This window comes from Bombus vancouverensis, chromosome 7, assembly GCF_051014615.1.
Source record: "Bombus vancouverensis nearcticus chromosome 7, iyBomVanc1_principal, whole genome shotgun sequence".
Classification (NCBI taxonomy): domain Eukaryota; kingdom Metazoa; phylum Arthropoda; class Insecta; order Hymenoptera; family Apidae; genus Bombus; species Bombus vancouverensis.
This window is the reverse complement of record NC_134917.1, coordinates 152,540-168,469: the sequence shown is the minus strand read 5'-3', so window position 1 is coordinate 168,469 and position 15,930 is coordinate 152,540. Positions and strand designations below refer to the sequence as shown.

The 15,930-nt window shown below is 34.8% G+C and overlaps 2 protein-coding genes and 1 pseudogene across 2 annotated transcripts in view; 1 reads left to right on the top strand and 2 right to left on the bottom strand.

The window, feature by feature from the left end:
* Positions 1-1,952: 1,952 nt before the first annotated feature.
* Positions 1,953-6,750, bottom strand: LOC117164575 (rRNA biogenesis protein RRP5-like; annotated as a pseudogene).
* A 3,015-nt stretch (positions 6,751-9,765) lies between these two features.
* On the bottom strand, positions 9,766-14,675 carry LOC143302953 (venom serine protease Bi-VSP-like). The gene is made up of 8 exons (XM_076620214.1): positions 14,497-14,675; positions 14,271-14,425; positions 12,510-13,942; positions 12,202-12,297; positions 11,847-12,125; positions 11,503-11,771; positions 11,323-11,419; positions 9,766-11,160 (listed from the first exon to the last, which is right to left on the bottom strand). The coding sequence occupies exons 2-3, from the start codon at positions 14,400-14,402 to the stop codon at positions 13,787-13,789; spliced, it is 288 nt and encodes a 95-aa protein (XP_076476329.1). The 5' UTR covers positions 14,403-14,425; positions 14,497-14,675; the 3' UTR covers positions 9,766-11,160; positions 11,323-11,419; positions 11,503-11,771; positions 11,847-12,125; positions 12,202-12,297; positions 12,510-13,786.
* LOC143302951 (venom serine protease Bi-VSP-like) overlaps positions 13,121-15,930 on the top strand; it is a 72,102-nt gene continuing 69,292 nt past the window's right edge. Inside the window, exon 1 of the mRNA XM_076620208.1 lies at positions 13,121-13,192. The gene's annotated coding sequence lies outside the window, so the exon portion shown is untranslated. The remainder of the gene's footprint in view (positions 13,193-15,930) is intronic.

Genomic DNA, 15,930 nt, shown 5'->3' with positions numbered 1-15,930 from the left:
TTATGGGCGTATGGTCGGAGGTAAGCTCGAGGCTGGGTGCTATGTTTAGTTTATTTGCGTTTAGTCCCTTTGTAACTGCAAAGTCTAGCAGGTCAGGTATTTTGCTCAGGTCTGTCGGCCAGTATGTCGGTCTTCCTGTGGATAATATATTGAGGTTATTGTTTCTAATGTATTTTTCCAAGGTTCTACCTCGAGGTGTAGTGATTCTTGATCCCCATAGTGTGTGCTTTGAATTGTAGTCTCCCGCTGCAATATACTTGTCACCTAAGTGTCGAAAGTACTCTTCCCACATTTGCGTTGTAGTTTTGTGTCGCGGCGGTACGTATACTGCTGACAACTGCAGTTGGTTGCTGTTAGTCTGTACGGTAACGGTGGTTGCTTGTATATGTTCCTTACTGACCTGACTGTGTAGGTGATGTTTAATGTTTTTTATTACTACTGCCATCCCTCCGTGTGCTTTCCCTGGAGGATGCTTGGTGTCGCATATGGTGTAGTGCGGTATTTTTATATAGCTTTTCATTGTGAGGTGTGTTTCTGAAACGAGTAGTATATCGATGTTGTTGCTATACAGGAATGTTTTAGTTTCTAGGGCCCTTTGTTGTAGGCCGTTAGAGTTCCAGGTTGCTATTTTAAGCGTGTCTATTTTTATTTTTTGCTCATCACGTTAGTAAGTAATTGTAACATGTCTGTTATCTGCTGTGTTTGCTGTCTGAGGAGTTCGTTTTGTTCGCTTATCATTTTTGTGAGTATTTCGGTGTTTTTTATGGAATGTTTTATTAACTCTTTGATTTCTGTAGCGTCGTTGCTGTGGTTGTTCTATTCTTGATTATCTAGGGGTGACGACCGGTTGACTATTTGCGCGTAGCTTCGGTTTTTGACGGTATTGGTGTTAGTGTGGTTATTGTTCATTACATGCTGTGTATTTGGTGCTGACATAGATTCTGTGTTGTCTTGTTGCGTGTGGAAATTGTTGTGTGTCCTGTTTCGAATCGGCGGGAAGAGTTTGCTTTGTAGTTGTTTTCTGACTACGCAGCCTTTGTAGCTGGCTTGTGTTCGCCGGGCTTCTGTTGCAGTAGTTTTTTGTGTGTCCGTATTGTTGACACCGCATGCATTGTGGTATATCTTTTCTATGTCTGGGTGGCTCGACTGTGATTATTGTGTTTGAGATTTTTTTAATTTCAAATTTTTCTTTGTTGTTGCTTTTCGGTTCTAACTCTATTAGGAATAGCGGTAGTGGTTGCTTAGTGTCAAATCTGGCTAAATTGTTGATCGTTCTTACCTGGTGTCCGATCTTGGCCAATTCCTCGCATATTTTGTTTGTATTTGTTTTGGAGTGTAGACCTCTGATTACTGCTTTGCAGCTCTTGTCGGATTTGGGTTGGCAAGTGTGATACCCAGCGTTTTCTTCCTTTAGCGCTTTAGTTACTTTTCTGTAGGTTTCTGGGGTATTAGTCTGTACTTTTACCTGGTCCAGTTTGAGCTGTTTGATAGTGCAGTTTTCTTTTCCTGCCGTGCTGTTTAGCAGATCAATGAGGGGGTCTATTATTTTTGCGTCTATGTAGATTGGTGGTGGCTTGGGAGTGAGTGTTCTTGGTTTTTCTGTAGGGTCTGTGTCCATCTCTTCTGTCAGTGAGCTGAAGGAGTTTTGTGTAGGAATTTCTTGTAGCCATTGTTGACTTTCTGTTTCTGTGGTCCTCCTATCGTTTGTGTTTGTGTTTATTTTTCTTTTTTTGCTGGGAGTTACAGTTCTCCAACTTTCGTTATGTTGTGGTAGATCCTTGTTAGTATTGCTCTTTACGTCGTCTTCTTGTATTATTTCCATTTCTATTTCTTTTGTATTTGCGCAGTCCTGTACTTCTCTTGTTGTTTTAATTGGGCTCTGTTGGTCTACTGCCCTGCTTATAGTGTATGTTTCTCCTTTGTTTAGTATTCTTATTGATGGTACTTTTTCCATCCTCGATTGGTTCTGTTGCTCTACTCTTGTCGCACAATGTCGGAGGCACTATGTTTTACGTACGCATAGCTCGACTGCTCGGGCAGAACTCGTTCTTCAAAATTGATGAACTTTTTAAAGAGGATCTTTACCTTTCTAGGCGGTAATGCCTGAACAACTGCTCTCTCTAGAACTTTCCTGTAAATACAAATTATTAGAAGATAAATTCTGTATGAAATTAAAAAGACAAAATATAGTTGAAAAAATATTTTTACCTTGCTATATCAGTATCATTAGATTTAACTAGAGAATCAACATAACAAGACCATATATCCACCTGTTTCGGATAAGAACTTAGAATTTGCTCAAACAGAGTTACTGCTCTCTCTTTATTTCTGTAGTGTACATACGTTCAGATGCTGGCAAAGATTGGAATGCTCTCTGCATAATATGCCTCGATTTGTCCCTCAAACCCATTTTTAGCAACCCTTCTCCACAATTAAATCACATCTCGGGAATACAGTTAAATTTTCCAATCATGGTATTAATTGTTTTCTCTAGTTCCATCTGCCTGCTAGCCTCGACATGAACAGTCAACATGTGACTGTATACTTTCAGTGAATCGTTAGACTTCACTGCCTCTTGAAAAACATCATTCAGTGCTTTAGGAAATCCGAATTTAGACTCCAAATTCAACCAAGCCTTCCAAACGTTTAATTTTTCCTTCTGTTCCCTGAAATTAATCGTTTTCACCGCTCTTCTTGCAACTGCTCTTGCTTTCTCGATTTCTGTTGTTTGTAAATGATATTCCATATACTGTAACCATACTATTGAACTGTCTAGACTAGCTAAAACTAATCTGTCGAACTGATGTACAGAATTTGGTAACTGGTTATTGGCGAGTGCTTCTTCTCTTTGACGTATTTCACGTTTCTCCTGTCTTTTTTGTTCTCGACGTTCAGCGGCACATAATTTCTTATTTCTCAGATTTGGTTTTTCTTCTACTTCATCTTCACTATCGCAAGATGACTCTTTATCCTGAAGGAGAGTTGAGTCAGCATATTTCAAATCTTCTTCGGAAGCTTTGGTATCTTCCAGTTTAATCTTTTCTTCTCCTGTTTGTTCAACACACATTCTCTTTGAATATTCCTTTTCTAAATCTTTCTCTGGTTTTTCTCTGTTTCGTTTCCCTTTGTTTTTCATGTTTCGTCTTCCCGTAACTTTTCAATTTTTATTTTTTTGGCGAGTGCCACGTACTCTTGATTTTGCTTCTTTCTTTTTAAGTTATTATTATCATCCGATTTCTCTCTCACACAACACTTCTTTTCAAATGCAGATTTTATGACGCTGAGAGGCATAATATCGGATTTTTTGAAATTTAATGAGGTGTAACATTTAATTTTAGAATGAATAGTATAAGGTGTTAGATCTGGCAGTAAACTATTTATGTGACGACGTACAGGTATCGCAGCTAAAGTTCCGTTGCCAATACCTTGAAGGAGCATCAGGATAAACCAATTTGTCACCATTAAGATTCTACCACGTAGCAATTTACCGTCAGGAAATTGTATTTGCTTATTTTGTTTGGCACTTATTTTGGCACTTATGCATTATTAACGATAACGTGGTCGATTGGACAAGCTCGTGTACGTAATTTTTCCATATAATCGTCCCAGAAATTTTGTCCCCTATTTTTTTATTCTCAGAGTAATGATTCTTAGACACTATACCTAGCAAGTTATTCTGCAATTGAACAACCAACCAATCAGGCGTAATTTTTTCAATCTCTCCAGTAACTCTCTGCCCTAATTTGACAGATGCAATGGGTCTGTTTTTGTAATATGAATTCCTTGAAAGTTCTACTAATTTATTAAAATACAGGATCAATGGATTCAATGTATATTTTCTTTAGCGGTAATGTTAGTCTTAATTGTTGTTCTTTCCTGTTAATAGAAAATATTTTTGCCAATAAAATTTGGTTTGTGTGCAGTAGATTAAAATTACTAACGTTACTATGGGACACATATCCAAATGGCGTATATTCTGCAACTGGAAAAATAAGTCTTATACCAGTCTTATACCCATATCCTTGATCGTACAAGGTATACAGTCTCCTATTTTCAGTTTTTCAACATTCCTGTACCTTCCTTGAGTTGCAAAAGTCCTAGTTAAAATTAAATTAGGTACTGTAGCAAATAGAAGAGCTGAAAGTGTATGACCAGGAACATATTTTGATGCTAGTAGAGCTGCAATCTCCATACAAGGTGACATGTGACCATCTAGTAAAAATCCTGTACTAACAGTTTGTCCTTTATATCTACTGACTCTTAAATATAATCCCTGAGCGGATGATTCTATTATTGTGCCCTCTACTTCTTCACCAATATCGAATGTTGCTTCTTCAACTTTTATGTCTTGATTAGCCACATTTAGAACTACTTTTCCCGAATCTGTGTTCACTGTTTGAATTTTTACCAAAATTGTTTGTCCAGCTGAATAGTTTCAATTTACGTTAGATGTTTCCAGCTCGAGGGCAGTATGTGGAATCCAACCTTTGACATCCCCGAAAAACTTTACCAATATTCCACGCTTATGTATTTGAACGATAGTTGCGTGGTGTTTCGAGTCAATTTTCGCGTCTTGTATGTTTCCTAAAATGGGCAAGTCACTCGTTATTAAAGACCTTTTCAAAGTGAGATGTACTTTTTTCGGCCTATATAAAGGAACAAGACTCTTGCTTCTACTTCTTTGTCGACTTTCAGCTTTTGTAAGGGACTTAGATCTTCGTCAGATATATGATCTGGTGGAATTTGAACATTAAATTTACCAAGTTGTACATTAACGAAATCATTCAGTTTATCAATATTTGTAATCTTTACATTTACCACGTCGCCAGGTTTAAATGTTATATAGTAAATGACAACGTACATATTTTATAAACTGGCACATACAATCGTTTAGTGTAATGGTCGGGGTATCTATGTGTACTCTCTAAGTCACAAGTTAAGTAATTGCGAAGGCATATTAAGTTGAGTTATAAGTTTCAATTCCAACGAAGTAAGAACCTAATCCTTCTCATTCGCGCAAGCGAGAGAGCGGGAATCAAAGACTAATGTAAAATAATGCCTAGCATAATGCTAATACCACGTACCATATAGTTGCTGAAACTTTTATGCTTCATACATAGACATAAACATAAATTGTTTCAATATAAATATTAATAATAAATATTAATTGAATGAATATAGATAACAATGACCACTATAGGTTTCATATATGAAGTATTAGACCGAACGAGGTATGAAATATACAAGATATAGTACTCCTTATAACATTTATAATAAAACAATCGTCTGCTCAGATTTAATTTTTTCAATTTATAAAAATATGAATTTACACAAACACTCGCACTTTACTTATCATTACTTCCACAACAACGTTCTCTTTCTAAAGTTCAGATTTTCGTAACTGCAGATAAACGTGACACCCACATAGGCACGCATCATTTTTTTGTATTCCGCTACAATAGCACTTGCTACAGTTCTGCTCGTAAAGAAATCTGACAGGCGTGTAATAGACAAAAAATCATTTATCAATAAGAGGAAGCAGTCGCGAGCGAGTCAGTTATAATTCGAGTTTCACGAGTTATTAACGGTAATTAACGGAGTTATACGAGTTATCGAGTCATATGCGAGCAATCATACACTGTTTTTACGAATACGTTTGTACGAGCGTCTCTCGACAGTACTTATATTTGTCGGAGATGAAAGAACACCGGAGCTTTTGGAATTTTGGATAATCCCGCAACATTATAACCTAGAGTCTACTATAGCTGTAATTAAACAATTGTAGTTGTTCAATCCGATTGTAATTGTTCGAGATTAGTGATAGTGAGCTTTGGCTCGAGGCGACAGTCCGTCGCCTAACGTAGTCGCGGCCAAGGGATGAACGCTTTGTCTAACAAAGGTATGGAGTAATTCTATAGCCCTCCTTAAAAGAAATATTTGTGACGGCACGCGACGGTAAACATTCCAACGGTCTCTGTCCTGTAGCTCATCACACGCAGAGCCTATTCTCCGAGTAAGATTATTGCCAGATGTCGATGCGTCTCCGCAGTACATGTTCGGCTAGCCTGAAGGCCCGTTATAAATCTTAAGATTTAGTCAACTAAAGTCCTTCAAACAGACAAACAGTCTTTGTCCCACCTACGGGAAAATAGGGGAGACCTATTTTTCAACGAGCGGCGTCTCCCACTAGCAACTTTCCCTCGAGGGCGGCTAGCATCTTTTTCTAACCACCGATATGGAGATTGACCAATTAGCAGCAACGCCAATTTCCCTTACTTTCTGAACGAAGGCTTTTCTCGACGAATCCGATGATCTCGTGTCCTTAGACACACCCCATTATAGTTTTCCTCTGTGGCATCATCAGGACGGGAAAGGCATTCTCGCTCGCGATTTCATCGATGAAAAGAGTAACCCTTTACGACCAGTGAATATTACGCGTCCAACTTAGATTTTGTGAGCACGTTCATCTATCATCCCGTCGACCGCGGTGTCACGTAAAGTCGGTACTTGTGTGGTAGTAAGAAGGCTGAGTCGTAACCCAACTACTTATTTTCCTTTATAAAACTTTATTATAAATGTTCACACTTACAAAATAATACCGACCTGGAGAAAAGGGGTTATATGAGTACAGCAACTAGAAGAAGAACAAGAACTGCCCGAGCTGGGTGAAGTCTCGGTTTATATACGTTTTGGTTTTAGGATGTTGAGGGGCTAGGTGTAGGTTATGATGTAGAAAGTGTCCGAAGGTCAGGAGTCCATGTCCTATCTCTGATGTGGACTGAGGTGCATCACAGTCTTGGTGTATGTTATGATGATAAGGTGGTGATGTATCCAAAAGTGTCCAAAGGTCGGGGGTCCATATCCTATCTCTGATGTGGACTAAGGTGCGTCACAGTCTTGGTGTATGCTATGATGATAAGGTGGTGATGTGTCCAAAAGTGTTCGAGAGTCGGCCGTCGATGTATTATCACTGATGTAGGTTGAGATGTGATTGATGTCACAGCGGAATCGTTATTGAACCTAGGATCATTGTCATTAGTTTCTCGAGTACCTAACTACCACGGTTACTTGTCCGGTTCTATAATAATCGTATTTGCACTTGTCAATGTCTTCTCTATTGCATAACGACAACGTGTAACCCAAACGAAGATTCGTTTCACGCCCCTAACCCTAATTCTAATGTAAACCCGACATATATATATATATATATATAATTAATTAAAAAGGGGGAAATATAATTCTGTAATATCGTAGAATAGCTTTGATTGAAGATCGGCTGAAATTAGAAAACACCGTGTACGTCGTCTTTTTGTAGTTTGTTTACATCCAAGAGCGCCTAGTAACAGTGACGCGAGAAAAGATAAACAGCGTCAAAACAGAAGTACGGTTTCATATTTCAAGGAGTGGCAATCGAGAGGCCAGAGCATGTGAGCCAGAAAGTGTGTGTGCGTGTGCGTGTGCGTGTGCGTGTGTGTGTGTGTGTGTGTGTGAGAGGACGAGAGCAAGAGCGAGCACGACCGAGCAGGAATGCATTGGCGAGGGTCAGAGTTGATCGAGACGTCGAAGCATAGAGTCGTTAGAATTGTCGAGTGTTAGAGTTGCTAGTGAGAGAGAGAGAGAGAGAGAGAGAGAGAGAGAGAGAGAGAGTTACCAAATATAAAAAATACGAGCGTTGCATTTAGTTTTCCTGTTAATCAAACATCGTTTCTCTGTCTAACTAATATCTGTATTTTCAATCCATTATTAATAAATTATAATTAATCGGACAAAATTACACCTTTAATATATTCCGATATTACATTACCGTGATGTAATATTTATCATGCTTATTTTGTACGTAAAACGAATCGTTGGAATATTCCCGAAGCTAACGAAGCAATTCCCAAAAGTTAAACCGAAGAAATTAACGCGAATAGTTAAGTGAAATGTTTCCATTAACTTGCTGACCAACCGGCAAATAAAAAATCATAAAAATTGTTTCAATGTGTTGAGGTCACGCATAACTTCTTTTTTCATTGACGATTACCAAACAGGTAAAATTTCGAAATTGTACGAAGGCCACGTGACCAGATCGTATTGGAATTTGAAGTGCATGGAAAAAGACAACTCGAAGTACAAACCTTGAGCTGTACTACTCGAAGTACAAACGTGAACTAATGGATGCAGAAAAGCAATTAACGCCAAACATCCGAACAGCATCTTGGAGCCCGTCATTGTTCTGAAATAAAAGAAGTGACGAATTAAAAAGACGCAGGACTAATAATAATAAAGGAAACTTAGTTCGTATTATAAATTGAATTTACATCAGAAAAGAAGCACGATCAAGCGAAACAGATCGTAGAAATGACAAATATCATCGATATACGTTTCAGTGTAATTTCACTTTTGAAAATTATTTAGTTTAATACGATCGTATTCATCGCTCTGAAACTTTCATTGTGCTGCAATTTGTGCTGCGTCTTTTTAATTTCTCTATCTTTCTGTGTTTTCGGAAAAATTACTTGAAACATTAAGAATTGCTTGCCTTATTTTATTTTCGATTAGTTAGGATTTGATTATTCCAGGTAAGCTTTATTATTTATAACAGGTTTTATCACTTGTTTATTATTTAGGAGTTTGTTATTTTAGGATTAGTACCTTTTAGGATTTCTTATCCTTCGAGTTTCTGTTTCAGATATCTAGGTCTATTTCAAGATGTTTTATTACATTAGGATTATTTATTCGATTAAGATAATTTAAGAGTTTCACAATGTACAAAGAAATAATCGCGTGAAATTTAGATTTATGCTTTAAACGTATTAAACACGCGGTAATTTCAATGTCTATAGCCTCGAACGTGTTCTGATTAGTTGTGTCATTGTCTGTGACATTGAAATCACAAAAATCCATTGCAAGTGTGCTGTCATGCAATGTGGATGTAATTGGGTTTTTTGGGTATTTCCTGTATCATCTGATTTGTACAATACTATTTTAACGCAAGGACAGGAAAGTTATTATATATTTCCCGTCCATTATTTGAATCGTTGTGAAGTGTAACGAATTATATTCGATTCGAGGAGATGTTAATGAATTACCCATTTCATATGTAATTACATGGAAATAAAAATCATTGCAAAAATAATTGATCTAATGACAACGGAATTTCCAATATTTTTTTGTTTCGTCACGTCTTTTTCATAATATATCTTTTATAGGTACGTGATTTATTAATCGTTCGAATGGAAATAATTATTCGTATAATATTCAAATGATTCTAGCCATAAAATAAATTAAAACGATACCTGTCAATGATATGCAATCTGCGTATGACGTCAACCTCGATCTATGCTTATACAAGAAATTTTATCAATCAATGACTAGATATACAATAATCAAATATTATAAAATTTCCTGAAAACCTTTAGGTGTTAATATTAAGGTGTTAATATCTTTAATATTTGCAAGTTATTGTTTAGCGCTAATTAGTTAGAATGTAACAAGTGGTGTACCAGAATTGAGATAATTAAGCCACACGAACAATCTTATTTAGATCTTTTTAATTTTTTAATTCTCTTTTGCTCTAATACTTCGTAAAATTAATCTTCATTAGCTACTACACTTCATAGAATAACAAGAGATAATTTTTCTTATATAACGTTTCATTCATAAAATCTATCATTAAAGTATATCTTCATAAAAATATCATTCCATACTAACGGTATATTTGGTGTCATACGAGATAACAGTTACCAGTGATGACATATGTAACTTTATAAAGATATCTCGTTTTATTATATATTAAAAGAATGTACTCATTGCTGCTATATTTCAGATGAAAAAAAGGAGGCAACGATTTTACAGTAAAATCGTTCGTTTACAACTGATTCATTTACATTTCATGATAATACTGTGCATTCTGAATATGCTATGATTTGGTTTAAAATAATAAATAGTCCATTCTTGCATACTATTGTTCCAGCTTTACTTGTATTTTCGATATTGATATAAATAGAAAGACAATTAATGTCGTTCGAGTCTATTTTCGGATCATTTATATTACGTTTAATCCATATAGTTATTATATGAGACATAGTATCGTAAAATTTGGAAGAATAAAACGTTCGTACAGGATGTACATTTTATAAGAACTCCAACAAATCTGCGTGTGCACCTAAAATACAAACCGATAGTGATTGTTCATAAGTTTATATACATTATCTAATGTCAATCGAAGGTATCAATTCTTTTTCTCCATAAGAGTACTTTTTCACTTATATGTGTTCAAAAATACTTGTGTTCAACCGTGAAGCATATGTCACCTACAACGAAAAAGAGTTTTCCTATACTTAATATTTCCTTTATATACCCATGAAAGTCTATTCTTCGCGTAGTATGAAATTATGAATAAATCTGGAATATTGTTCAATCTGAAAAGAAAAATAACTTATTGACATCATTCATTGATACGAGATTCAGAATGTTTGTTTTGTCTTGCAGAGAAAGAAGGCAGCCCTTTCTTTTAATGTGAAATAGAAAGCGAAAATTTGAAAACAGATTTTTTGGAAATTTACTTGCAAATATCGTTTTCAATATCGTGATTTTCTTCCCAATGGTACTGTACTTTCAAATTTTCCAGTATCCCTCTAAAAACAAAAAGTCGAACCTCGTTATTATTAACGTAGGCATTACAAGGAAGAGAAGTATTAGAAAGCAGCTCCTTTTTATTATGGATTTCTTTATAATCATCTAAATAAGAAATTCCGGAAATTTTTTCCTCAAGAATTTAATTCTTGTGTTTTGATTGATAATTATTACACTGCATACTAACTTTTCGCATACTGTTCGCGTCTAACAATTTCCTAATAATAACTACTTCAAAATTACATATGTTCTTGCACGAATTCAAAAGTACGTATGATACAATTACAATTGATTCTAAAATAATAATTATTTAAAGATATTAAGATACTAATTGAACGTTTCACTATATTTCAAAATCTGGAACAACAAATTTTTATTTATAAAAAATGAAACTGTCTTTATATATTCTTTGTCATGATGCTATATCTTATTTCTTATGTCGACATTTTTTAAAATTCATTTTGTTATCTCTACGCAATATGAAAATTCATATACTGCTTAATATTTTTTACATATTATCCATCCACCGCATGATATCTCCTGAAAAATCAAAATATTAATGTTATATTATTACAATGCTTCTTAAATTTCAATTTTTGACAAATTTGAAATCCAATATATTTTGCACAATTGTTATTTATCAAAAAATTCTAAGTTAGTAACTTTCTTTTCAAATGGCAAATAACATATACTTTGACTTACCTGTAAGTTTTTGTTCCTAATCATCATTTCCTCTTATAGAACATCATTATTGATCTTATAATTACTACCGGTGTCATAGATATTGTAGTGGCTACAACTGAATTAATAGAAAATGATAAATAACTGTGTATAACACTAACACATAACTGTGTATAACAATGACACATAACTTTTACTTACATATCAGTCGATAAGGGATTACTGTGATATCCTGTTGATGTTTCTTAAGGCACTTGATTAGGTGTGATACGGTATCATTCCTTATGGTATACTGTAGATAAGTATTTTAGAAAATAACAAGAATAAATCTAAATTATTCAGAGGTTCCAGTTTCGGCTTAGACATAAATACAGGACCATTTGCAAAGAAGAAAGGGTGCGTTTCTACAGCCTCGTTATAGTAACCATGAATACCAATCTCTGAATTACTGGTTACTAAACATAAATATCCTATAAAATTTAATATATTTCTTTAATTTTTAATACATACATGAGTTAGTAGTTCTAAATTATGAATCATCCTACCTGTGATATTACACTTTTCCTTATAATATCATCACTCAAGTGAACAACATTAAGATCATGTAAACCATGTCATCCTATCTTACTGTGAAGATACTTAGTTATGTTATCTAACATTATAAAAATATCATCAAATTCAAGTCCTTTTATTCACATCACATGGCCACGACGATCTGGTTCTTCGTTATATAATGTTCTAAAATTTGTCGTATATATAGGATGTACAAACCCTGATATCAAGGTATCAGTTCTTCCTTCCCAAGGGACAGTTTCATTAAAATTCTGATAGAATTAAAAATTAATTATTAATATTCTAACAATCATATATGTTAAATACATTATAGTCAACGATATATACCTGAGCGAATGTAGGGGTGATTCCTTGATAATTATAAATGTCATCAGCCCACATCATTGTGCCACTTCTTTGTACTCCAGCCTCTCGATTAACAGCCTAAACAAACATACAAAATTTTATAGAAGCTGCACAAAATATAGTATATATGCGCAATATTGAAGCGTTCAAGGGGATATAAAGGTAATGTACATCACATACACGTGTACTCTCATGCAACAAAATACAATTAGATTTAATAGTATAAACTCTTTTATTCATCATAATAGATTGGAAATTTAAGTGTCTTACGAGGGTGAGTAAAAAGTTACCCTCTCTGTCGGTGTAGAATTTATTTTAAGCAATTGTCAAAAAAGACATACATCATTTTTTGACATAATCACTCAATTTCTGTATACACTTTGTCCATTTGCTGAAGGACCTTCATATTTTCTCGTTAAAAAATGTTTTGGGCTGAGCTGCAAACCACGAATGCATCGTCGTCTTCACCTTTTCATCAGCTTTTTCGGCATCCATCTCGCACAAACTTTTTAAAACCCAAATCTGTCGTGCACTATTGCATAAGCAGAGCCGTGGCTGATTTGCAAATGATTTGCCACATTATCCAGTGTCACTCGTCTATTCCATAGATAGCACGTTCAATGTTGTCATCGTGGATGTGGACGGGCGTCCAGCTGTTTTTTCATAACACTTGTGCGATATTCTTTGAACTTTTGTGCCCATTCAAACACACTTCATGACAAAACACTTTCTCCATAATGTGCATTAAATCTTTGATAAATATAGGCATTAAACATAACCTCAGACCACAAGAAACGAATCACAGCATCCTGCACAAACGAATTGACGTAACACAATGAAACCTACGCAGCAGCACTGAACAGATATAGACGTCATACGAAGAGTGCAGATGGATCAATATGGTCGACAGAAGTTTTAACTATCTGGAGTGCGGATAAATTTTTACCGAGAGTCGTATAGGAATCTATAATCTGTAAGTACACCTTTGGCTGAATGGAAATTTCTCTTACATATAGTCAAAAATGCAGAAACAGTGTATTGAATTGGAAAGTGATAAAAAATAAGTGAAGTTTCGAGGTTGCATGTGATTGCATGAATATACAGGACGTTTTTAGCGAATAAAAAATAATTTTGAAAGACACGAGACTTATCTTGTATTTTATGTACTCTCTGTGTCCGAATTTCCAGAAGCTCTCTATCTTATGAAGTGTTTTAGATTAGCCGGAAAATTTTGTATGTACATACAAGAAGTATACGATCTAAGTGGAATATTCCATTATTCTCTTGATACAACAGAAACGAAATTTACAGAACTTCTCAGAAAGTTGGTTTATTATTACCAAATTAATAGAATTAATATACGTTTATCATCTTTACATACCTAAGTCGTGGAGGTTTATCGTGCGTAAAAAATTAGTGTCGTTTCAAAGTTACATTTCGTACATTTTAAGCCTATAATTTGTAACGTACAAAACAATGTAAATTTGAGCTGTTTCTTATCTCCACAATAAGAAAATCCAACTTTACGTTTTTTACACAATGATATTTATGGAACAGTAATATCATATTATTCCATCGCTTGGAGAATGAAGTCAAGGTACGATGTGACCCTAGTGTAAACGCTGGGATAGCCAGCTGTGCCGCACTTATAAGCGTAAGACACAATACCTATTAAATACGAGGTTAATTCATGTTGTATCAGCAGTGGTCCGCCGCGGTCAGCCTGAAAGGATCGTTAAATTTTTAATCAAAGATACTGAAATATATCGATCGAATTGTATTGAAATTATACTTATATACAGTAATAATCTTCTATTGATTTGTGTATAGAAATACTCCAATTTATAATGTACATGTTATATGTATTTTGAACAAAACTAAGATTAGAAGGAAATTAGACTAAATACCATAATGAGGTGTGAGAAGTGGGCAAAACTATTAAATTGTGTTTATCTATTATTTCTAATGTTTAAGACGTCGATTTGATGTTAATTCAAATTGACGTGTCTTCAGATACCGTATAGTTTGTAGTAACTCTGTAACTTAATTACCGTACAAGAATCCTCTCCACCTTGAGCATGTTCGGCGCATATTATACCATCAGTGATATCAGGTGCATTAGGAAATTTGGAATAAGCTATTTTGCATTCGGCGTTCTTAATCACTGGCATTTGTACTTCCATTAATGCATTACGTCGTGGTCGTCCTACGAAGAAAATAAGAAAGATATTTAAGACTGGAACTGTTTAATTTTATTATAAAATTGATATCACTTACTATATCTTAATGCTCCCCATCCAGCAACAAGGGGGTTATAGCCGACGAAGTTGCTCTTTCGTAGGGGCTCTTTCGTACAAATGGGATATACGTACCCTGAAAAATAAAAGAATAAATGAAAATGCAGGAAACGAATGACCAAAAGTATGAGAAAGAATTGTACACGCTTTATGACACAATATATGTGTACAGTAAGAAATTTCAGGATATGATACTTCAGTAATACTCAATAGCATATATATATATATATATATATATTTGAGGACTTACTCGAAAATGGCACCTCCTCCACCAATCTAAGAATGGCAATATTATGATTGTGTATGTTTTCTATTCCATCCATATGTGCACAATGTGCTGCGGTCAAAACATGCCTAGCCGTTATCAGGGAACCTCCGTACTTCCATAGTGGTTTGTCTGGGTTTCGGGGATTACGAAAACTTAATGCAGCGATCCATGGCCAAGCGCCTAAAATGCAATAGTCATAGTTGTGAATATACATAATTTTTTCTCACATAACGAGTAACAACGATTATTAGCTATTCGATATTCGATCATACAGCAGACGATAAGTACATACGTACAAATACTCTGAAATAGAGATTTGATAAAGACAGAAATTAAATTTTTATTCCAGTGGAATACAAATTATTAAATAATTCTATATAATTTCTATTTGAACTATACTGAACTATAAAGTTCAAACGTGTAATTTCTGCCCTAACAGTTTTTGATCTCTATCCATATTATTACTCCTATATCAATTTTTTATTTCAAGCAAAAAGATACTCTTCCTAACATGAAGTAAAAGAAAGAAATAATTCAAGTTAATAAGTAAAGTTACTACCGATAAAATCATAGCATTATTATTTAGTCTAATTGAAATGTACATTGATGTGCTGTTTAATGCCTTTAAAGTTCATTCTTTGCAGTAAATGGCTTATTATTAATCGGAAAGAAAGACATAAAACGTGCCTTCTTGATTGTCCGGTGTGGTACGTACATTCTGGATCAAACAATTTTAAAACATTTATACAGTTCAAAGATGCGTAAGAAAGCGACACCGATTACTCAACTTTCGAAGTAAAAAGCCGATCAAGTCCACCGGATTGCCCTACAGACACGTATTAATCCGTAAGAGTTAGTCAACATGTTGATAATAATTATCTAAAGAAACTTTTCACGTGAAAATATAAAATTTTAATTGATTAGATATTGTGTTAGCCATACTTAAGAAAGAAAATGAAAATGAATGAAATGAAAGAAAAGGACTACCTTCAACCTCATTTTTTAAATAAACACTTTGTCAGTTTTGCGGTAAATAAATTCTTAGGAATTCAGGACAGTTTTTAGTGAATCATTTTGTTTCGACCGTTCGCGGAGAGACGCGATCGCGGGATAGCACGTCAACGAGAGTTGTAAGTTCCCGTTACG